General features: G+C 43.3%; 1 protein-coding gene across 2 annotated transcripts in view; it reads right to left on the bottom strand.

The window, feature by feature from the left end:
• Positions 1-25,470, bottom strand: part of LOC121538616 (zinc finger protein 704) — a 71,013-nt gene that overhangs the window by 10,422 nt on the left and 35,121 nt on the right. The window contains exons 1-3 of one of the 2 annotated variants that reach the window (XM_041846792.2): positions 15,127-15,236; positions 14,818-14,918; positions 8,518-8,762 (exon numbers count right to left, since the gene is read on the bottom strand). In XM_041846792.2, coding sequence (XP_041702726.1) covers positions 8,518-8,762; positions 14,818-14,918; positions 15,127-15,221 — 441 coding nt within the window. In that variant the 5' untranslated portion in view covers positions 15,222-15,236. Of the gene's footprint in view, positions 1-8,517; positions 8,763-14,817; positions 14,919-15,126; positions 15,237-25,470 lie in introns of those variants that run through there. The other variant, XM_041846791.2, reaches the window with a different exon arrangement.

The following is a 25,470-nucleotide window of genomic DNA, read 5'->3' as shown; positions in this document are numbered from 1 at the left end:
ACACCGCTCTCTCTCTCTGCTCTATATTGACAGAAGCATAGTGTCATAAAAAAAAAAAAAATGGGATGGCCAAGGGCAAGAAAGTTACCCTAATATTCACATGGTCATAATCTCTACAGTCTGCACAGCAAATTTGAGATCAGAATTTTAACACCCACAGTGTCACATTTAACACTTCTTTAGTGTGTACTGTATATGTAAGTCACCAAAATAATGTTAAACAATTTATTTTGAAAGTGTTGATAATGTAATACCGCAAGAGTCTTGGTCCCTAAAACCATGGGTGTTGCAAATTCCAACTTAAATTAACACTTTATTTATTAACACTTTATTAGAGTGTTATTAGAGATGCTGTTACACTTTCTCAGTGTTAGGGAATTAACACCTGTGGCGTTACAGTAACTCATTTTTGGGTGTTGTTTTAACACTATTTCCCTGGGTGCCTTTCCAGTGAATTTTAGAGGTACCTGTACCACCTATGATTGTTGCATTCGATGACTTTCAGTCCTGTAGCCTTCTGTCACGTCTACTCCTGCTCCCCCTCTCCGACGCTCAACGGTCTACTAACCACCGGTCCTGGCAACACATCTTTACGCACACTTGCGTCTCATCATCAGTCACACCTGGTCTTCATTACTCCCTGATTACTTACCCTTTATCTAGCATTCTTTTGTTATCAGTTATCAGGCAGTATTGGTTATGTTTCCTTGTCAGACGTTTCGCTTGTTTTGTATCGGTCTATGTTCGTTCATTTTAAACTCACTAACTGCACCTGCTTCTTGACTCCCTGCCTCAACGTTACAGAATACTGCCTCACCAAATGGAAGCAGCAGTTAATCAGGACATCTCTCTGATGGTCAGTGAACAGGGACATCTACTTCGCCAACACCACGACAAGCTGGCACAACTGGGGACGGCTATGGATGAGGTCATCCGCGTTCTTCAATGTCTCAACATTTCCCGAGGGGCGTCACCTCCAACAAGCGGAGGATTCTCCACCACAAGTCGACCCAGCTAGCCAGCACCCTAGCCCATCCAACAGTCTGCCCAGGTCAGGGATGCCCATTTGTCCCTACTGGACAAATATGACTGGTCTCCCTCCAAATGCCGTGGCTTCCTACTCCAGTGCTCCCTCTATATCACTCATCAGATGGGAGCCCCCACCACGGAGAGGTTCAAGGTTGCCACGGTTATTTCCCTGCTGACCGGACGGGCGTTGGAGTGGACTACAGCTGTCTGGGAGAGAGGAGAGGAGGAGCTGGGTTCCTATGAGGGGTTCATGGCTCTGTTCAGGGCGGTCTTCGACCATCCACCGGAGGGCAGAGAGGGGGGTGAGCGCCTACTCCAACTACGGCAGGATGGCCAGACCATGTCGGAGTATGCGCTCACCTTTCGGTCAGTGGCAGCATCCAGCGGATGGAATGAACCGGCGCTCTGCACCCTATTCAGAAGAGGATTGCGCGAAGAGGTCCAGACGGAGTCACACTCCTGCTCTGTCCCTATTGCGGCCAGGAGGGGCACCAGCTTCAAAGGTGTCCGGTACATCCCAACCCGGAATCCACAAGAGCAGAGGGACGGCCCTGTGATCATCCGTCTCCTGGGTTAGGCGTGAGTACACCATCATCACTTTCCGCCAAACCTTTTTTACTAGCTGGCTGTCCCTCATCTATTGTTTCTACAGCTCTAGTGGATTCCGGTGTGGCAGGGAATTTTATTGACCAGGCCCTTGCCTCCTCCCTGCAAATCACCTCATACCCGCTCTCCTTTCCGTTTCTGGTCCAAGCATTGGATACGCGACCATTGGGATCCGGCACTATTATGCACGTCACAGCTCCACTCACCCTCACCGTGAGACCCAAGCACCAGGAAAATATTTCCTTCCTCATCAGCTCCGCACTGGTGCACAAAGTCATCCTTGGCCTCCCATGGCTCCAACTCCATAATCCCACCATCTCCTGGTCAGAGGAGGATTACCGCCTGGGACCAGGATGTCGGAGGACCTGCTTTCCCGCACCCTGTGGTTCCACGTCGGTGGAGGGCCCTGTGAGTGTCCGCCAGCCCATCAATCAGTCCTCCCGTATCATTGGCCCCGTATTTTGGGACGTAGATGTGGGCATCCGCCAGGCTCTGGAGAGGGAACCCGCTCCTGCCACCTGCCCTCCGGAGCGCATCCATGTCCCCACGGGGGTCAGAGATTGGTTGCTGACCTGGGCACACATATCCCTCGCTGCTGGACACCCAAGTATCACCAGCACCACTCAATTCCTTTCTGAGAAATACTGATGGCCCACTTTGGCGCATGACGTTGCACACAATGTCAACTCATGTTCAGTATGTACTCAATCAAAATCTCCCCGGCACGCTCCAGCAGGAAAACTCCTTCCCATCTGTCCATTGATTTTGTCACTAATCTCCCCTCCTCTGATGGTTTCACCACCATTTTGGTTGTTGTGGACAGATTCTCAAAATCATGCCGTTTCATCCCTCTCTCTGGTCTCCCTACCGTTCGCAGGTCGCTGAGACACTGTTCCAGCAGGTCTTCCGGAACTATGGCCTTCCGGAGGATATCGTCTCCGATCGTGGCCCCCAATTAACATCACATGTATGGAAGGCTTTCATGGAGAAGCTGGGGGTCACGGTCAGCCTCACCTCCGGGTACCGGTCTCAATCTAATGGGCAGGTGGAGAGGATGAACCAGGAGCTGGGGAGGTTCCTGAGGAGTCACTGCCAGGACCAGCAGAGGGAGTGGGCCCGGAATCATTTGCAACACTCCTCCACCGGGCTGACTCCCTTCCAGTGTGTTCTGGGTTATCAGCCGGCCCTGGCTCCATGGACTCCGAGCCAGACCGAAACTCCTGCGGTGGACGAGTGGTTCAGACGCGCAGAAGAGGTTTGGAACGATGCCCACGTGAGACTCCAGCACGCCGTCTGCCATCAGAAAGAGCAGGCGGATCGCCACCGCAGTGAGGCTCCAGTGTTCCATCCTGGTGATCGTGTCTGGCTCTCCACCAGGAACCTTCCGCTCCGCCTGCCCTGTAAGAAGCTGATCCCCAGTTTGTGGGGCCGTTCAAACTCCTCCGGAGGGTCAATGAGGTAATTTAAAGATTACAACTCCCCACTAACTATCGGATCTCACCATCATTTCATGTTTCCCTCCTCAGGCCGGTGGTTCCTGGTCCCCTTGCTGATGCCGTCCCCCACAACACCCCTTCGCCTCCCTTGGACATCGAGTGGAGCCCCGCCTATGCCGTCAGATCACTGTACCTGGTGGACAGGGAGGGGTACGGTCCAGAGGAGCAGTGCTGGGTCCCGGTGGACGACATTCTAGATCCCAACATCATCCGAGAATTCTACCTTCACCGCTTTCCCAGAGGGTCAGACGTTTACATACACTCAATTAGTATTTGGTAGCATTGCCTTTAAATTGTTTAACTTGGGTTAAACATTTCAGGTAGCCTTCCACAAGCTTCCCACAATAAGTTGGGTAAATTTTGGCCCATTCCTCCTGACAGAGCTGGTGTAATTGAGTCAGGTTTGTAGGCCTCCTTGCTCGCACACGCTTTTTCAGTTCTGCCCACAAATGTTCTATAGGATTGAGGTCAGGGCTTTGTGATGGCCACTCCAATACCTTGACTTTGTTGTCATTAAGCCATTTTGCCACAACTTTTGAAGTATGCTTGGGGTCATTGTCCATTTGGAAGACCCATTTGCGACCAAGCTCTAACTTCCTGACTGATGTCTTGAGATGTTGCTTCAATATATCCACATATTTTTCCTTCCTCATGATGCCATCTATTTTGTGAAGTGCACCAGACCCTCCTGCAGCAAAGCACCCCCACAGCATGATGCTGCCACCCCCGTGCTTCACGGTTGGGATGATGTTCTTCGGCTTGCAAGATACCCCCTTTTTCCTCCAAACTTAACAATGGTTAAGTTTATGGCCAAACAGTTATATTTTTGTTTCATCAGACCAGAGGACATTTCTCCAAAAAGTACGATCTTTGTCCCCATATGCAGTTGCAAACCGTAGTCTGGCTTTTTTATGGCAGTTTTGGAGCAGTGGCTTCTTCCTTGCTGAGCAACCTTTCAGTTTATGTCGATATAGGACTCTTTTTACTGTGGATATAGATACTTTTGTACCGTTTTCCTCCAGCATCTTCACAAGGTCCTTTGCTGTTGTTCTGTGATTGATTTGCACTTTTCGCACCAAAGTACGTTCATATCTAGTAGACAGAACGCGTCTCCTTCCTGAGCGGTATGATGGCTGCGTGGTCCCATGGTGTTTATACTTGCGTACTATTGTTTGTACAGATGAACGTGGTACCTTCAGGCATTTGGAAATTGCTCCCAAGGATGAACCAGACTTGTGGAGGTCTACAATTGTTTTTCTGAGGTCTTGGCTGATTTCTTTTAATTTTCCCATGATGTCAAGCAAAGAGGCACTGAGTTTGAAGGTAGGCCTTAAAATACATCCACAGGTACACCTCCAATTGACTCAAATTATTGTCAATTAGCCTATCAGAAGCTTCTAAAGCCATGATATCATTTTCTGGAATTTTCCAAGCTGTTTAAAGGCACAGTCAGCTTAGTGTATGTAAACTTCTGACCCACTGGAATTGTGATACTGTGAATTATAAGTGAAATAATCTGTAAACAATTGTTGGAAAAATTACTTGTGTCATGCACAAAGTAGATGTCCTAACCGACTTGCCAAAACTATAGTTTGTTAACAAGAAATTTGTGGAGTGGTTGAAAAATGAGTTTTAATGACTCCAACCTAAGTGTATGTAAACTTCCGACTTCAACTGTACAAATATGGACAAGCAATGACAGAGCGGCATGGACTAAGATACAGTAGAATAGTATAGAATACAGTATATACATATGAGATGAGTAGTGCAAGATATGTAAACATTATTAATGTGGCTAGGGTTCCATTTCTTAAAGTGGCCAGTGATTTCAATAGGCAGCAGCAGCCTCTAATGTGCTAGTGATGGCTATTTAACAGTCTGATGGCCTTGAGATAGAAGCTGTTTTCCATTCTCTCGGTCCCAGCTTTGACACCGCCTGGTATAGAGGTCCTGGATGGCAGGAAGGTTGGTCCCAGTGATGTACTGGGCCGTACGCACTACCCTCTGTAGCGCCTTGCGGTCGGAGGCCTAGCAGTTGCCATACCAGGCGGTGATGCAACCAGTCAGGATGCTCTCGATTGTGCAGCTGTATAACTTTTTGAGGATCTGAGGACCCATGCCAAATCTTTTCAGTCTCCTGAGGGGGAATAGGCGTTGTCGTGCTCTCTTCATGACTGTCTTGGTGTGTTTGGCCCATGATAGTTTGTTGGTGATGTGGACACCAAGGAACTTGAAGCTCTCAACCTGCTCCACTACAGCCCTGTAGATAATAATAATAATATGCCATTTAGCAGACGCTTTTATCCAAAGCGACTTACAGTCATGCGTGCATACATTTTTGTGTATGGGTGGTCCCGGGGATCGAACCCACTACCTTGGCGTTACAAGCGCCGTGCTCTACCAGCTGAGCTACAGAGGACCACAATGAGAATGGGGGCGTGCTCGGCCCTCCTTTTCCTGTATTCCACGATCATCTCCTTTGTATTGATCACGTTGAGTGAGAGGTTGTTGTCCTGGCACTACTGACATGCGCGCGCACACACACTGACGTTCAACCTCTCAACAACAAAAGGCTATTATTTAGAAAGCTGTTATCCTCCTCAAATCTAGAAGAAAATACGTTTTTTTCCTCACATGCTGGTTTAAAAACCAGCAATAGTGGACAGAACACAAATTGGGTTATTTTTTAACCAGCCAGTTGGGTCACTTAGTTGGGTTATTGAGCTATGATCCACTCAGTCAGATCGGAAGACTGGAGGCATGGCTTAGTAGGGGTGTGCCAATCTGAAAGCTACTTCCCCAATAGACCACACCTCCTGAAAAGAACCTATGGATTTCATAAAAAAATACCCATCTGCTGGGTCAACCCAACATGAAATTGAATAAAAACACAACTGAAGGTTAAATTAACCCATGTTTGGGTAATCCAAAGGCATGTCGTATTGGCAGTGTGGCTTTCAGATGGCTTTTTTTTCCCACCCATGACAGTACATTTCATTCATGTTAAGTTTGTACACTGCAAATTTCAATTTTCCTTCACTATTTTTGCACATTACATATTTTAATCTAACATTTATAACATTATTTAAATATAACAAACTGGTAACTATACCAACATTGGGATATGCATAGGCACTTAAGGAACTCATACGCTTGTGTAAACCTTATTAAAGCTACAAAAGTGTCAGTGCTCAACCATCACAAGTGTTGACAACACAACAGAACAGATTAACCGGAATGACATTTGCTCTCACGGGTCACCAAAAATAACTATCGGAAAGCCCGCACCTACTAAGCCACACCTCCAGTCTCCCAGTGTATCATAGCTCAATAACCCAGTATCAACAACCCAACTTAAAGAAAACAATGGGTTGTTTGTGACCCAACTGGCTGGGTCAAAATAACCCAACGTGTTCTGTCCAATATTTACCAAAATTGGGATGTTTTTAACCAAGCATTTTTTAGACTGCAGAATCTAAAAACATAGACAGAGCTATGTTTTTTCAGACTTATTTTCCCAGGCAGCGTGCAGATCTCAGAGGTAGGCAGTGGAGGGAGAGATGTGTTGGGACCTGCATCAGTACTAATGACAGGTTAGTGGGCGTTGGCTCTCTACCTATCAACAGCTTCCAGAAAGGGAGGGAAAGAGGGAGGGGAGAAAGAGCGACTTTAAAATACAAACTATAGAACAGGTTTATCAGCGGCTGATCAATTTAACCCTTTTAACAGTCTATATTCTTATGCAATCCCTTATTCTTTGCAGTGAAGACATCACATGCACTGTGAAACATACTGTATGAAACACACCCAAAGGTAAATCTGCAGCGTCTCAACAAACAATCACAAATAATGCCCAAAGTGTTTTTCTTCCATCTTAACATTATTACAGCAATACTCGGGTGATTAACACAGTTCCTAAGCCTCTTATAGTACACTACTCTACACAGTCAGATACACTGCAGCTACTCTACTGTATACCCAGACTTACTGCTGCCTGCCATTCAGGACTTAGCTAGGCCTCTGGTCTTGGCCTACTACACTGAACCACCACAGTAAACTAACTGCCTGTTAGGTTTGCCCAGGGCAGGTTTATATACAAGTCATCCAAACTGTAATTACTTTATCTATTGCATGCATGTCAGTGCAAGCCTTATTGAGATGGCCTCCCAAGGCTTTGCATACTGTTGATTTAATATTTACTGTGTGTCTAGCATTGTCTAATGTTATGTCACATCTTAACAAGCGAGGTTTGGCTGAAGAATGGACTTGAAACATGAAAATACATTATATTTGATGGATGACTTGACTAATAGAGCACAGTCTTTTGGTACTGTAACACAGCTTAATCATAATTCAGTTCAAGTGCTTAGTGATGGGAATGCTACATTGTGTTTGTCATATTCTGGTGAAGCTAGTCAGTGAGTGTAGTCCAATCTAGAATATTTTCATTCACTATCACTTTTTCTTCATTTCCTTTCAGGATATTGTCTTTCTATAGCCTGGCCTGCTGCATGCTGTATGATCTTATGTGTTCCAGCCGACATGGTCTCTGTTACCTCTGGGATAGGCCTACAGGCCAGTGAGTTGGACCTACACACTCATATCTGAGCCCCCTCCAGTCTCTGAGATATTCTTCTCTCCCTCTCAGCTTGCTGCAGATGAAGCCTCACACTCCCCCCCTTTACTCCTCTCCTACTTCACCTTACAAACTCTCTCTTCACTCCCCTCTCCTCCCACATCCCAAAACTAATTTTACTCCTTCCTCATCCCTAATCTGTTTTTACAAACTCTCCTCCCCCTCCAAACTCTCTTTTTACACACCTCCTCCTTCCTCCCCGTCCTAACTCCCACCTCTTCCTCTTGGAGATGAGTGAGGGGGCTTATGGCTCTTCTTGATAATGAAACCACATTTATGTCTTGGAAGGTTTCCACTGTATGAAAAGACAGGGGAAGAAAAAAAGAGAGAGAGGAAAGAGAGAGCGAGAACACACTCCATCACGCTCAGAGGCGTATAGGTTGACAGACCTTGTTGTCTCAGGGCCAAGTCAGTGTCATAAGATCCTAAATTACATTAGCACTGTGTTTTGAGATAATTTTCCAGAGGGGTTTCAGAGGCCCCCTTGAATTAGCAAAACGACACTCTAGGGCAGCGATTCCTAAATTGATGGGAGCCACTTTTGGCCCATGGCCAATTTCTAATGGGTCGCAGCTTAGGGTTGTTTGTGGCTACAAATACTGTTCTCATCTGAAGGATCACAAGAAACAAGTAACTGGACTGGATAAATCAAATAGCTGTGATCTATGAACTCCTTGGACATAAGTATAGAAGGATGTTCAGTAGCATTAGGATGAAGCCTCATCCTAAACCCCTGACCCCCGGTTGTACCTTCCGCTTCCGGGGTATGGGGTCCTCAAACAAGAAGTGCGTGCTCTCTTTGACGTCGTCGATGACATTATCACCCTGGGAGGAGAGCAGGAAGCTCTTGCTGGCATCGTTGGAGAGAGGCGGGGACGGTGTGGAGGGCACTGATTGGTCGCTGGTGTCCCAGCTCCAGTTGCCACTGGTGGAGCTGCTGTAGCTAGTTGACAGCACCTCCTTCCACCCTCTGCTGGCTGGCTCCGGAACTGCAGCTGGAGACAGATGATGGCCAGTCAGTACCATCAAAACCAGGGAGGCATTAATTCACTTTATAGCTTTAATTAACTTATTTACTTCATACTCTAGAATCATTTTCATACAATGTTTTTTGGCAACATTGTTAATGCAACATTTGAATGGAGGTTTATATTGAACGTCCATCCATCCATAGGAAAACAGCCTCACTCTCCAGCAGCGTTGGCCAACAAACCCCTCCACTGCAATATGGTATTTTGACCGCTTCACTAATACAGATCCTTATACAGATCCTATAAGAAGGCCATAATCACATTGCCTTGTAGTGAAACACAATGAAAAACAAGAGGTAAAGCCTTCCAAGCAGGATGAGCTGTGTGTTGGAGATTAACTCATATTAATCAATAACTGACTGGTCCATGGAGGCTAGTGTAGATGAGGAGGATCCTACAGAGAATAGAGACACAGGAGTTCACATAGTTCTATATGTTGTCTCAGGGGAGACTAACCCCATAACCCCTGAAGAGATGTATTCAGCACATGACACTAGGGGGAAGAAAATACGATATTGGAGGTAAACAGGTACATTTTACATTTACATTTTAGTCATTTAGCAGACGCTCTTATCCAGAGCGACTTACATGAGCAATTAGGGTTAAGTGCCTTGCTTAAGGGCACAGACAGATTTTTCACCTAGTTGGCTTGGGGATTAGAACCAGCGACCTTTCGGTTACTGGCACAACGCTCTTACCCACTAAGCACATTTCAATCATGTATGAAAAGAGTATGATGACATTTCTGATTAATTATGAAACATGAATACATATTTGCCCTCTCTCCCCACATATTGTACAGTACACCCCCATCCCCTAATATTTTGTGGATTTACCCATTTTAATAAATAACTGAAATAAACTGTGGAGATGGGGCCAAGAGGGGTTAAATATATACCGTCGATTTATGGAAGGGGGAAGAAAACTCACACAATGTTAATGACCCAGCCACACATAACCCTAATGTGTGTTTCAGTACAGTGGCTAGTTACCAGCCCTCATCTCCTCACCCCAGAGTTGTGACCAGAACAATAATAAACATCAGGGGAAAACGGATGTTGATTTAGTGGTACAGTAGGTTTATAGGGTTGCTTGCCAGTCGCTCCAAGTAAATACATTTTGAAAATGTTACAAAACTATGCATTATTAATAGCTAGGAAGCGGGCTACAGCAGGCCACTGTGTGTAGGCTAATGAGCATTTGTAGATAACAGCAATGGAAGAGGGTGAAATTATTTACTGATCCAGCTGTCAGAAAAGGGAGAGAGTAGGTGAACTAGTAAGATAGGGCAGGTCATTTTGTGGGAGGACATTATTACATTTTACATTTTAGTCATTTAGCAGACGCTCTGGACTTACATTATGAAACGATTATCCAGATCTAATCCCTAGAGAGGAAAACTATGAAGACTGTAATAATACGGAGCCTATTTCTTTCTTTCTCTGTCCTCAGATATAGATCACTGTGAAAGCCTGTCTGCATACTTCAGAAAGTATTCACACACCTTTACTTATTCCACATTTTGTTGTGTTACAGCCTGAATTTAAAATGGATTAAATTGAGATTTGTTTGTCACTGGCTTACACACAATACCACATAACGTCAAAGTGGAATTATGTTTTTAGAAATGTTTACAAATTAAATTAAAAATTAAAAGCTGAAATGTCTTCAGTCAATAAGTATTTAACCCCTTTGTCATGGAAAGCCTAAATGTCCCATAATAACTTGCATGGACTCAGTCTGTGTGCAATAATAGTGTTTAACATGATTTTTGAATGACTACCTCATCTCTGTACCCCACACATACAATTATCTGTAAGGTCCCTCAGTCGAGCAGTGAATTTCAAACACAGATTCAACCACAAAGACCAGGGAGGTTTTCCAATGCCTCGCAAAGAAGGGCACCTATTGGTAGATGGGTAAAAACACAAAAAGCAGACATTGAATATCCCTTTGAGCATGGTGAAGTTATTAATTACACTTTGGACCGGAAGTCCCATGGGACGGCTCACAATTGGCCCAGCATAGTCCGGGTTAGGGGAGGGTTTGGCCGGGGGGATTTCCTTGGCTCATCGTGCTCTAACAACGCCTTATGACGGGCAGGGTGTCTGCAAGATGACTCCGGTCGTCAGTTGGACGATGTTTCCTCCAACACATTGGTGTGGCTGGCTTCCAGGTTAAGCGATCAGTGTGTTAAGAAGCAGCGCGGCTTGGCAGGTCATGTTTTGGAAGATGCATGTCTCTCGACCTTCGCCTCTCCCGAGTCCGTTAGGGAGTTGCAGCAATGAGAAAAAACCGTAACTACCAATTGGATATCACGAAATGGGGGTAAAAAAACAGTTACTGAGTTTAATGGCTGTGATAGGAAAAAACTGAGGATGGATCAAAAACATTGTAGTTAGTCAGAGTGAAAAGAAGGAAGCCAGTACAGAATACAAATATCCTGTTTGCAACAAGGCACTAAAGGTATAGTGCAAAAAATGTTTTTGGGGCTACTCCAATACAACACATTACTGAGTACCACTCTCCATATTTTCAAGCATAGTGGTGGCAGCATCATGTTATGGGTTTGCTTGTAATCGTTAAGGACTAGGGAGTTCTTCAGGATACATTTTTTTACGGAATGGAGCTACATTTACATTTACATTTACATTAACGTCATTTAGCAGACGCTCTTATCCAGAGCGACTTACAAATTGGTGCATTCACCTTATAGCCAGTGGGATAACCACTTTACAATATGTTTTTTTTTTTTTTCCTTTCTTTGGGGTGGGGTAAGAGGGGGTAGGAGGATTACTTTATCCTATCCCAGGTATTCCTTAAAGAGGTGGGGTTTCAAGTGTCTCCGGAAGGTGGTGAGTGACTCCGCTGTCCTGGCGTCGTGAGGGAGCTTGTTCCACCATTGGGGTGCCAGATCAGCGAACAGTTTTGACTGGGCTGAGCGAGAACTGTGCTTCCGCAGAGGTAGGGGGGCCAGCAGGCCAGAGGTGGATGAACGCAATGCCCTCGTTTGGGTGTAGGGACTGATCAGAGCCTGAAGGTACGGAGGTGTCGTTCCCCTCACAGCTCCGTAGGCAAGCACCATGGTCTTGTAGCAGATGCAAGATTCAACTAAGCACTGGCAAAATCCTAGAGGAATACTTGGTTCAGTCTGCTTTCCACCAGACACTGGGAGAAGAATTTACCTTTCAGCAGGACAATAACCTAAAACACAAGGCCAAATCTACACTGGAGTTGCTTACCAAGAAGACAGTGAGTTGCAGTTTTGACTTAAATCAGCTTCAAAATCTATAGCAAGACCTGAAAATGGTTGTCTAGCAATGATCAACAACCAATTTGACAGAGCTTGAAGAATTTTTAAAATAATAATGGGCAAATGTTGCACAATCCAGGTGTGGAACGCTCTTACGCGACTTACCCAGAAAGACTCACAGCTGTAATCCCTGCCAAAGGTGATTCTAACATGTATTGACTCAGGGGTGTGAATAGTTAAGTAAATTCAATATTTCTGTATTTCTTTTTCAATAAAACATACTTTTTTCCTAAAGATATGTTTTCACTTTGTCATTATGGGGTGATGTGTGTATATGGGTAAGAAAACATATATATTTAATCAATTTTGAATTCAGGCTGGAACACAACAAAATGTCTAATAAGTTAAGGGGTATGAATACTTTCGGAAGGCACTGTAAATCCAGCTGCGTATTGAACATTGAGATTGCCGAAAGTTTGGTACCCAGGCTAGAGACATTCAATCCCCTCCTGGATCAAGATCCCTGTTGCCTAAATTGTTGCCCAACCTTAATGTCAATGTTAATTAATCGCAGATCACAATTCTGCAATAAAAAGGGGGTGAAAGGTATCTGTCTCTAATTTGTCTGTGTTTCTGTGTTGCTTTCTCAAATGAACATGACCTTTTTGTCCAGTTGTGAGCTCTCCAATCTATTCTATTTGATTGTCACTCTTTCTCAGCATATCACCATGTGAACCCATTTTGCAGCTTATCACCATGGCATGCATCACCAATCTAGCCAGTATGATGGCATTACTGGCCTAATGGGCATGTGCAATGCGCCCCTTGTCATTGTACATCTGAAGCAGATAATAGCTAAGCTCACACATTGTTTGCATATTATTGAACTCTTAGAAAAAAGGGTTCCAAACGGGTTATTTGCGGAGGTATAGGGTTCTACTAAGAACCGTTTTGATCTGAAGAACCCTTTTTGGAAGACAGGGGCTCTTTGTAAGGCAAAGGGTTCAACCTAGAACCTGTAGCCCTTTCCTGCAGTTAAATTACCTAGCCAGTATGAAAATGTATGCACTCACTAACTGTAAGTCGCTCTGGATAAGAGCGTCTGCTAAAATGACTAAAATGTAAATGTAAAATGTAGTGGCCACATGGGTGGAATGTTAGTCATATTTTTCATAATTTCATAATTAATAAACATTATTTCAAAAAAACTGCTGAAAATCCAGTTTCTTTGTGAAACAGTTTTGTTATAGTTCAGTCTTCTGTGATGTACAGTACCAGTCAAAAGTTTGGACACACCAACTCATTCAAGGGTTCTTTATTTTTTACTATTTTCTACATTGTAGAATAATACTGAAGATGTCAAAACTATGAAATAACACATATGGAATCATGTAGTAACCCAAAATGTTAAACAAATTAAAATATATTTTATATTTGAGATTCTTCAAAGTAGCCACCCTTTGCCTTGACGACAGCTTTGCACACTCTTGGCATTCTCTCAACTAGCTTCATGAGGAATGCTTTTCCAACAGTCTTGAAGGAGTTCCCACATATGCTGAGCACTTGTTGGCTGCTTTTCCTTCACTCTGCGGTCCAACTCATCCCAAACCATCTCAATTGGGTTGAGGTCGGGTGATTGTGGAGGCCAGGTCATCTGATGCAGCGCCATCACTCTCCTTCTTGGTCAAATGTCTCCGTGGAGCTGAGAGAAATGTTTGCAATAAATGTTTGCAGTTTTAAAGCTAATTTCCTGAAATTGTATTCATTTTGCCATCGCTAATGCTGTGTTTTAACTATACTGCTAAATTAATTGTTTTGGGAATTTTCAATTCTCCCTGGCTGTCTAGCTTTTATTTCGGTCATTGTTGGTTCTCAAAGATCATATTATTAAAAAAAATTATAGGTCCATTATCTTTTCTACATCCTTTATACAGGGCCTTCAGAAAGTATTCACACCCCTTGACTTATACCACATTTTTGTTGTGTTACAGCCTGAATTCAAAATGGATAAATAGATTGTTTTTTCTCACCCATCTACACGCAATACCCCATAATGACAAAGTGAAAACAAGTTTTTAGAAATTCTTGCAAATGTATTGAAAATGAAATACATAAATATCTAATTTACGCAAGTATTCACACCACAGAGTCAATATTTTGTAGAAGCATCTTTGGCAGCGATTACAGCTGTCTTTCTCATTAAGTCTCTAAGAGCTTTCCACACCTGGATTGTGCAACATTTGCCCATTATTATTTAAACAATTCTTCAAGCTCTTTCAAAATGGTTGTTGATCATTGTTAGACAACCATTTTCAGTTCTGGCAATAGATTTTTAAGTAGATTTAAGTCAAAACTGCAACTCTGCCACTTAGGAACATTCACTGCCTTCTTGTTAAGAAACTCCAGCATAGATTTGGCATCGTGTTTTAGGTTACCATCCTGCTGAAATAAAATAAAGCAACTCTCCAATGAGTGGAGTAGTGGTGGTGGTGCCAAAAAAACTGCAAAAGAAAAACACTTGCATCGAGGCTTAAAATAGAAGTCAGGACTCTGACCGTCTACTAACGTTGGCACGGCGATGAGTGCCATGGTAATGGGCAGCTCCGGAAACAACAGCCATGGCGATGTGTCCAATGCCAGGCTGTTGGCAGGGTGAGGTTGGTTGCGGGGTAAACATTAACTCTAGAGGTAGAAATTAGAGACTGGCACTACTGTTAGTGAGACCTGAACCTCTGTTTGTGTGTGCGTGTGCATGTGTGGTCTTACCTGAGGCTGTCTGGGTATGGGTGAGGACCAGAGGGGAGGTGGACAGTGATGTCAGGACGGTAGCAGCCATTACCTCCTTATCAGCATGACCTGAAGGTTTCCTGGAACACACACACCAGAGGCCAGGTCACACACTATGTACAAACAACAACCAGGCTATGGACATATTACGAACACACAACCAACATGCTATTACGGCATGGAAAGTGGAAGGTTTCTATATCAAATCAGCGGACCTGTAACAGTCATGCTACAATACAAGCATAGTAGCATAGTAAAATGGCCCATTGCCCACTATAGTTTCCTCACAATGAGATTTCCCCAATGAAGACTGGCCAATTGCTGTGTTTGCAATTGCAGACCACCCATTCACTGAGTCTGCCGCAGCCAAACTGACCAATCATGTGAGTCTGCCATAGGCAAACCGACCAATCATGTGTCTGCCAAAGCCAAACCTGGAAACCAGGAAAAAAAACAACCCTATCCCAATTCCGGCTCTGAAATATTCCAGCCATGCTTTCTTTAGACAGAACAACAAACTGTGTTAAAGCGTGTAATGGAAAATTCCAGTCCAATAATAAATACTGTGGTCACATCCCCTGCGAATGCTGAAAATTCTCCCTTAGCACAGAATGCTGACCAGACTGACGTTTGTATAAAGTTCCGATAAAGATAAGATAACCAGAACACTCCTTTGACAGAGCACTGTCACATGAGTCTAGCAGTGTTTCCAACAGGGTGGGTAAAGGCTAAAGACACAGGCGGGTTCCGGCTAGTTGACTACTGGTATTGGTTTTATTTATTCATTGGTACATTGCTATTGGTTTCTCTAGCTGCCTGTGTGAATATTAGGGTCCTCTGATAGGTGAAAGCTGACAATGTTTAAGGCATATATTCTCGGACACTCCTGGTGCACAAATCGATGACATATTGCGTGCAGATGAGAGTCAGGACGAACAGATTTCAGTTCAGTCAGTTCATTCAGTCGTCCTGATGAGCCCTTTCCAGTTATCTAAAATTAAACAAATTATGGGTTAAAACAACCCAATTTGGGTTTTTTGTTAACCCAGCGCTTAATAAATATTGGACAGAACATAGGCTGGGTTATTTTGACCCAGGCAGTTGGGCTGCGTGAATAACCCAACAAGTTGGACCGTTGGGATTACCCAAACATCAGTTGGTTATTTTTTACTCTCATGCTTGGTTGATTTAGCAGCTGGATCTTTTTGAATGTAATCCTTAGGTTATTTCCAGGATCCATGGCTTTCAACTACATCTTATTGGCCACCCCTGAGAGTAAATGTAATTCCTGTTCATTATGTTAAGTTTACATACTGCAAATAAATGTTTCAGCTTTTTACACATCTTCTATAATATTACGATTATTTATTACATACAGTGCATTCGGAAAGTATTCAGACCCCTTGACTTTTTCCACTTTGTTAAGTTACAGCCTTATTCTAAAACGCATTAAATAAAAAAAAATCCTCATCAATCTACACACAAAGCAAAAACAGGTTTCAATCAAATGTATAAAAAAATAAACAAAAAATACCTTACTTAAATAAGCATTCAGACCCTTTGCTACGAGACTCTAAATTGAGCTTAGGTGCATCCTGTCTCCATTGATCATCCTTGAGATGTTTCTACAACTTGATTGGAGTCCACCTGTGGTAAATTAAATTGATTGGACATGATTTGGAAAGGCACACACCTGCCTACAGTTGAAGTCGGAAGTTTACATACACCTTAGCAAATTACATTTAAACTTAGTTTTTGACAATTCCTGACATTTAATCCTAGTAAAAAATCCCTGTTTTAGGTCAGTTAGGATCACTACTTTATTTTAAGAATGTGAAATGTCAGAATAATAGTAGAGAGAATGATTTATTTCAGCTTTTATTTCTTTCATCACATTCCCAGTGGGTCAGAAGTTTACATACACTCAATTAGTATTTGGTAGCATTGCCTTTAAATTGTTTAACTTGGTTCAAACGTTTCCACAAGCTTCCCACAATAAGTTGGGTGAATTTTGGCCCATTCCTCCTGACAGAGCTCGTGTAACTGAGTCAAGTTTGTAGGCCTCCTTGCTCGCACACGCTTTTTCAGTTCTGCCCACAAATCTTCTATAGGATTGAGGTCAGGGCTTTGTGATGGCCACTCCAATACCTTTACTTTGTTGTCCTTAAGCCATTTTGCCACAACTTTGGAAGTATGCTTGGGGTCATTGTCCATTTGGAAGACCCATTTGCGACCAAGCTCTAACTTCCTGACTGATGTTGCTTCAATATGTCCACATCATTTCCCTTCCTCATGATGCCATCTATTTTGTGAAGTGCATCAGTCCCTCCTGCAGCAAAGCACCCCCACAGCATGACGCTGCCACCCCCGTGCTTCACGGTTGGGATGGTGTTCTTCGGCTTGCAAGCTACCGCCTTTTTCCTCCGAACATAACGATGGTCATTATGGCCAAACAGTTCTATTTTTGTTTAATCAGACCAGAGGACATTTCTCCAAAAAGTAAGATCTTTGTCCCCATGTACAGATGCAAACCGTAGTCTGGCTTTTTTATGGCGGTTTTGGAGCAGTGGCTTCTTCCTTGCTGAGCGGCCTTTCAGGTTACGTCGATATAGGACTCGTTTTACTGTGGATATAGATACTTTTGTACCTGTTTCCTCCAGCATCTTCACAAGGTCCTTTGCTGTTGTTCTGGGATTTATTTGCACTTTTCGCACCAAAGTACGTTCATCTCTAGGAGACAGAACGCGTCTCCTTCCTGAGCGGTATGACGGCTGCGTGGTCCCATGGTGTTTATACTTGCGTACTATTGTTTGTACAGATGAATGTGGTACCTTCAGGCGTTTGGAAATTGCTCCCAAGGATGAACCAGACTTGTGGAGGTCTACAATTAATTTTCTGAGGTCTTGGCTGATTCTTTTAATTTTCCCATGATGTCATGCAAAGAGGCACTGAGTTTGAAGGTAGGCCTTGAAATACATCCACAGGTATACCTCCAATTGACTCAAATTATGTCAATTAGCCTATCAGAAGCTTCTAAAGCCATGACATCATTTTCTGGAATTTTCCAAGCTGTTTTAAAGGCACAGTCAACTTAGTGTATGTAAACTTCTGACCCACTGGAATTGTGATACAGTGAATTATAAGTGAAATAATCTGTCTGTAAACAATTGCTGGAAAATTTACTTGTGTCATGCACATGCACACCGACTTTCCAAAACTATAGTTTGTTAACAAGAAATTTGTGGAGTGGTTGAAAAATGAGTTTTAATGACTCCAACCTAAGTGTATGTAAACTTCCGACTTCAACTCTATATAAGGCCCCACAAATGACAGTGCATGTCAGAGTAAAAAACAAGCCATGAGGTCGAAGGAATTGTCCGTAGAGCCCCGAGACAGGATTGTGTCGAGGCACAGATCTGGGGAAGGGTACCAAAACATTTCTGCAGCATTGAAGGTCCGCAAGAACACAGTGGCCTCCATCATTCTTAAATGGAAGAACTTTGGAACAACCAATACTCTTCCTAGAGCTGGCAGCCCGGCCAAACTGAGCAATTGAGGGAGAAGAGCCTTGGTCAGGGAGGTGACCAAAAACCTGATGGTCACTCTGACAGAGCTCCAGAGTTCTTCTGTGGAGACGGGATAACCTTCCAGAAGTACAACCATCTCTGCAGCACTCCACCAATCAGGCCTTTATGGTAGAGAAGCCACTCCTTAGTAAAATGCACATTACAGCCCACTTGCCAAAAGGCACCTAAAGGACTCTCAGACCATGAGAAACAAGATTCTCTGGTCTGTTGAACCCAGATTGAACTCTTTGGCCTGAATACCAAGCGTCACGTCTGGAGGAAACCTGGCACCATCCCTACGGTGAAGCATGGTGGTGGCAGCATCATGCTGGTCCTCTGTAGCTCAGCTGGTAGAGCACGGCGCTTGTAACGCCAAGGTTGTGGGTTCGATCCCCGGGACCACCCATACACAAAAAATGTATGCACGCATGACTGTAAGTCGCTTTGGATAAAAGCGTCTGCTAAATGGCATATTATTATATTATTATGCTGTGGGGATGTTTTTCAGCGGCAGGGACAGGGAGACTAGTCAGGATCAAGGGAAAGTAGAACTGAGCAAAGTACAGAGAGATCCTTGATGAAAATCTGCTCCAGAGTACTCCGGACCTCAGACTGGGGCGAAGGTTCACCTTCCAACAGGACAACGACCCTAAGCACACAGCCAAGACAACGCAGGAGTTACTTTGCGACAAGTCTCTGAATGTCATTGAGTGGCCCAGCCAAAGCCCGGACCTGAACCCGATCGAACATCTCTGTAGAGACCTGAAAATAGCTGTACTGAGTAAAGGGTCTGAATACTTACGTAAATGTCATATTTAAGGGGGGGAGGGGGTTTGTATAAATTTGCAAAAAAATCTAAAAACCTGTTTTTGCTTTGTCATTATGGGGTATTGATGAAAAAAAAAGAAATATTTATTTATTTATTTTTAGAATAAGGCTGTAACGTAACAAAATGTGGAAAAGTCAAAGGATCTGAACACTTTCCGAATGCACTGTATTATGGTAAGGTATACCACCTTAATGTATCCCAACAATGGGATTCACATAGGCTTTTAGGGCACTTCTGTAAGCCTCATTGAAGCTACAAAAATGTAAATGTTTGACCTTAACATGTGATACCTAAACAACAGAATAGATTAACAGGAATTACATTTACTATGGGTGGCTAAAAATAACTATCTGAAAGCCATTCACCTACTAAACTATGCCTCCAGTCTTCTGAACTGACCAGCTGGGTCATATCTCAATAACCCAGTACCATGCATCAATAACAACAGCAGCTTTTAAAGAAAACAACCCAACTAAGTGCCTGCAACCCAGCAGTTTGGTCAACCAAACAACCCAGCATTTATTTGAGTGTAGTTTATGCTTGTGGCTGGAAACTCCCACAAGAGTTTGAAACCTGTTTGCTAAAGTTGGCACTTTGAGAGAGTTCGGAATCATTCAGTTTGAGTAATTGCAGACGTTAAACTAAAATGTAGACGTTAATGCCATAGTTGTACATTTTCAGTAAAAATCACCACAATAAATGTGCTTCACCCTGTCCTGATATTGGCAACATAGCTTTAAGGAACTTTTACTCTTGTGTTAACCTTACTAAAGCTACAAAAGTGGCAGTGCTCAACCTTAAAAGGTCTCAAACAGTCATTCTGATTCCCATGTAAAATAGCCTTTTGACTGACTACAATATGACCCATAATATTTATTTTGGATATAAATACTTTTTCTCTCATGGCTAACTACAAGGAAGTTTGAAAAGACAGGCTGCGTGGGCTGGGATCTTATATTCATGAGCTCACCTTGACTGACAGCTCTTTGAACAGCCTATGTCAAGCAACTTGGATACAGTGAGCAGTAAAATCATCTCAAGCTAATTTGGTGATACACAAAGCAACGCAAACATTGAAATTGCATCAATGATGTCAAAACTGTTTTATACATCTCCTGTTTGGAATGTCTCTTACGATACGGTTCACAGCAGCACTGACAGATGTGTTGACATGACAACTGCGTCACAGTTTTGAATGACCTTTCCCCCCCTTTTGTGCCATGCTAGCTGAAGACCTAGCTAGCCACTAATTAGCTAACACCAGACACAGATGAAAGGGGAAACATATAAGTATCTTTGCCATAGATTAATAGGGTAAACTTTCATTATATTTGCTGACACCCTACAGTAAAAATGTGGGACCAGTAGAGTAGCTATCTAGCTCTATAAACCACGCCCTTCTGCAAACACACCTTCTCCGATATTAGAAGGTGGTACTTATTTAAATTAGGTAAGAGAATATCATGTTACCATTGGTGTATTAAAATGAGAGCGTTAGGTTGAAGTCACCCTATCCCCCTTAATAATCCCACTTCCGGAATCAAAATCTTTGACACAAGGGAGGGGACCAGTAACTTTATGACAAAACTTTATCAATGTGGAAGCAACAATAATTTTTCATCCTTTGATCTGGTTCGATCCAAATATCACCAAATGTCATGAAAAACATGATTTTGACTGTTCATGAACCTTTAACATGTGTTGACAATACAACAGAACAGATTAACCGGAATGACATTTACTCTCACAGCTGGCCAAAAATAATTAGCTGAAAGCCACGGCCCTACTAAGCCACGCCTTCAGTCTTCTGATTACATTTACATTTTACATTTTACATTCTGATCTGACCCGGTGGATCATAGCTCAATAACCCAGTATCAACAACCCAATTTAAAGAAAACAATGGGTTGTTTGTGACCCAACTGGCTGGGTCAAAATAACCCAACATGTGTTCTGTCCAATATTTACCCAAATTGGGTTGTTTTTAACCCAGTATATTTGTAAGTGTGGGGAATGGAGAACGGTGGTTCGACATGACGAGAGAGCAGTAGAGAGCTTGCATCGTCACAGCATGTCACGTTGACATCCTGATGGTGACCAATATTACAAGTTATTTCTCCCTCACCCATCAAAATAAACATATCTTTAACTAGCTACATGCTGTTTATGCCAGCATAAACTAGCCGGGAAGGGCTCATCAGGAAGACTGACTGAACCGAATCTGTTAGTCTCAACTCGACTCTCAGCTGCAGGCAATTCTTAATCGATTTGGGCACCAGAAGTTTCTATATAGCCTCTCCCATATATTACCCTACATCTGCTTTAGAGTAGGAGGTGGGGAGGGAGAGGGAGAGAGGGAGGGGGAGAGGGGGAGAGAGAGACAGAGAGAGACAGAGAGAGAGAGAGAGAGAGAGAGAGAGAGAGAGAGAGAGAGAGAGAGAGAGAGAGAGAGAGAGAGAGAGAGAGAGAGAGAACTAGTCTTGTGCAACTCTAACCCCAATATATGTTTTATAGCAGGGGTGTCAAACTCCTTCCATGGAGGGCCGCATGTTGTTATAACCTCCCTGTGCCCAGCTCACCCCTTGCTGAGCCGTCAGCTCAACCTTGTATTTAGACTGGCACAGAGATATCTACACTCACGCACACACACACACCGAACAGGGTAGTCTTTAATAGAGGGTAATCTATTAACAAACATAGAGAGCCTGCAGTAATCTGTGTCATTGTGTTGGAAAGACCAAGATCCAATCTGCTCTCTTTTCTTTCTCCTTTCCCTCAAGGCTTAGAGTTCGCCAAACTGTTTAAAACAGAGCCAAGGAACACACACACACACATACACATTTATACAAAATCTCAAACATAAAAAGTTCTGTCACACAAGGAAACGGTGACGCAAAAATCCACACACCTATTCACCACACACAAATGAAATTAAGTGTGAACACAAACTCACAATAATAATACGAAAAAACAAACGGTCTGGTCTGCAGCTTTAAGAGGTCCTCCTCCCACCTCCAGACTGCTCCACTACACAACCAGAGTAAACTGGTTTGAGGAGCGCTCTCAGCCAAGCCGTAAGCCCTGGCAAAGCTCCACCACACACGCACACGCACGCCACCAAAATGTCTGCCTTAAGTAAACACACAACCAAAACTTCTCCTGCGTTTCTCTTCTAACTGGGTCGACTTCCAAACATGAGAGAGAAACAATGCTGGATGGGATGCAGACAGATCTGAAAGTAATGCATCAAATGTGAAGCAATCTCTCTTTATAACACACAGACCAAAACAACAACAAGAGAGAAGAGTAGAGGGCAACAGAGACTTTACACATCGCTGTTTTCACTTGCTCAGACAAACCTCATGTTTAACCAAGTCTAACATCTCAAAATATGTTGTTTGTGTGTGTGTGTGTGTGTGTGTGTGTGTACATGTTTTACGATACTTGTGAGTACAAGAAGTCCTCACAAGAATAGTAAACCAACTAAAATTCTGAGAAGTGAGGACATTTTGCCGGTCCTCACATGTGAAAAGGCTATTTTAGGCTTAGAGGTTTAGGGTTAGAATTAGGGTTAAGGGTTAGGTTTAGGGTTAGGATTAGGTTTAGTGTTAGGGGTTAAGGTTAGGGTTAAGGTTAGGACTAGGATGCAGACAGATCTGGATGGGATGCAGACAGATCTGAAAGTAATGCATCAAATGTGAAGCAATCTCTCTTTATAACACACAGACCAAAACAACAACAGAGAGAAGGGTAGAGGGCAACAGAGACTTTACACATCGCTGTTTTCACTTGCTCAGACAGACCTGATGTTTAACCAAGTCTAAGATCTGTGTGTGTGTATGTGTGTATCCTTGCCAAAGGGAATGGCCCCGTCCACTGCCAGTATGAGACATAATACCCACAGACTAAAGAGGGGTTTAGAGAATGCAAAGTGGGCAGTTGTCAGCACAATGTGTGTTTGTCCTTCCCACACACACACTTGGATAGAGATAAACAGATCAGACCCATTTTATTCTGCAGACACACACACACACAGCTATGTCTTCCTATACTTTTTTGGGACCAACAATTGATTCCAAAAATCCTATTTTCCCTAACCCTAAACCTAATCCTAACCTTAACCCTAACCTTGACCCCTAAAACTAAACCTAAGCCTAACTCCTAACCTTAGCCCTAATTCTAACCCTAACCCTAAACCTAATCCCTAAATTTAAAATAGCCTTTTTACAAGTGAGGACCGTCAAAATGTCCTCACTTCTCTGAATTTTTGTTGGTTTACTATTCCTGAAAGGACTTTTGGTACTCACAAGTATAGTAAAATGTGTACACACACACACACACACACACACACACACACAAGATCCCGTTGTGAAGACACTCCCCTCCCCTCCTGATTTCCTGACATTGATCGTTTTCCGCTCCTCCACATTCCCCGACAGGGATCTCTAGTCACAGTGCTGAAACAGAGCTTCATCAATAGTGTCTGTGTGTACGTCCGTGCGTGCGACTTTACCCTTGAGTGCACCTCCCTCTATGGGCAACCTACTGTTGTTCATCAGATAACTTTATATCAATGTTTACACAAGAGAAGAGAAAAGACAGATGGCCTACACATGACTAGCAGCCTAGCTACTTATAAAACCAACCCACACAGATAATAAACACACTCACAAACACACATTCACAAGGTCACACATACAATCACATTCATATACACACATATAAAACTACTGAGTTGAAAATGGTCCATCATGTACTAGCAGAAATGTACTGTATGTATTTAGGTTAGTTTGTATATAATCTGTTTAATCTGATGAACATTCAACTGGGATTGAAACATTGTCACTTGTGGATTAGGACGGAGCAATTTAAATGTAGATTGTCAACAAGGCAGACATTCTAATTTCGATTTTTATGAGTTCCAAATTAACTGAGGTTAATTTAAGACATCTACTAAAAGTAACCATGATTCTATTCACATCCACTAAAATAAAGTGTGTGTGTGTGTGTGTGTGTGTGTGTGTGTGTGTGTGTGTGTGTGTGTGTGAGAGAGACCTGGAGCAGATTGGAGCTAGTAGACAGTTCTGTTTTCCAGGAAGCAGATATGTGTCACACTGCCTGCCAATTACAGGACGAGAGAAGGAAAGACAGATGGGAGAGAGCGAGAATGGGAAGAGTATCTCACCAGCCTAAACAAGAGTGTGTGTCTGTTTGTGTTTGTGTATGTATACGTGCATGTGCGTGTACACATGTGTGTGTATCATACAGGAAACCAAGGGGCTATTACCAGAAGTTCACCAGAATGTTGATTTAGTAACTTAGCCTTTCTTTGGCCTATTTATAAGGAAGTTACCACCACAGAGAGACAGTGGGTTTACATGGACACTGGACAGTAAGTCAATGATGCTCCATAATCACAATCACACTGAGATAAATAGGCTTTATAAATAGCATCCATCTATCCATCCTCCCATCCATTCATCTGTGCCTCTGTCATTTCGTCCGATCCACAATGAGGGTCCTCTGTAGCTCAATTGGTAGAGCATGGCGCTTGTAACGCCAGAGTAGTGGGTTCGATCCCCGGGACCACCCATACGTAAAAATGTATGCACACATGACTGTAAGTCGCTTTGGATAAAAGCGTCTGCTAAATGGCATATTATTATTATTATTTAACATGTAACTCTGTCAATTATGGGAAGACAGGGGGAAAATACTGTATTCGATGTTTGTGTCTATACTCACTTGGCAGTGCCATAGCCTCTTGCTCAGACTGACATGAAATCTATTGTGACCTTGGCTGGGTGAGGAAGGGGGTTGAACAACATCTTCTTTTCCATAGAGAATACACACATACACGCACAATAACATTGCCACGGTTGAGACAAACCTTCCCCTGGGCAGAGCCTTTTATTAATTAATTTTTAAAACATATGTTCCATCTCCAGTTTGCACCCACCTCTCCTCTCCTCTCCCTTCCCACACACACCCACCCACCCACACATCATGTGGACACAGATATTTGTCACACGTGTGTTTTGATATTGGTCCAGTTCTCTGTAGAGGGACAGAAGGGTTACTCCTCTGAAATGTGGATGTACAGCAGGCCACCGGCCTTTGGTCTGTGTCTGCTATCAGCAGTCTATTTCTCTCTCTCCCTCTACCTGCCCTGCCCTGTCCTGTCCCAATAGCCTGCTGTCCCCTCCAACTCCCCTACTAATAGTAACCCTCAGCCTC

Source organism: Coregonus clupeaformis, chromosome 24 (assembly GCF_020615455.1).
Source record: "Coregonus clupeaformis isolate EN_2021a chromosome 24, ASM2061545v1, whole genome shotgun sequence".
In the NCBI taxonomy this organism is placed as follows: Eukaryota; Metazoa; Chordata; class Actinopteri; order Salmoniformes; family Salmonidae; genus Coregonus; species Coregonus clupeaformis.
Note: the sequence above shows the minus strand (reverse complement) of the source record. Positions and strands in the feature narration are given on the sequence as shown.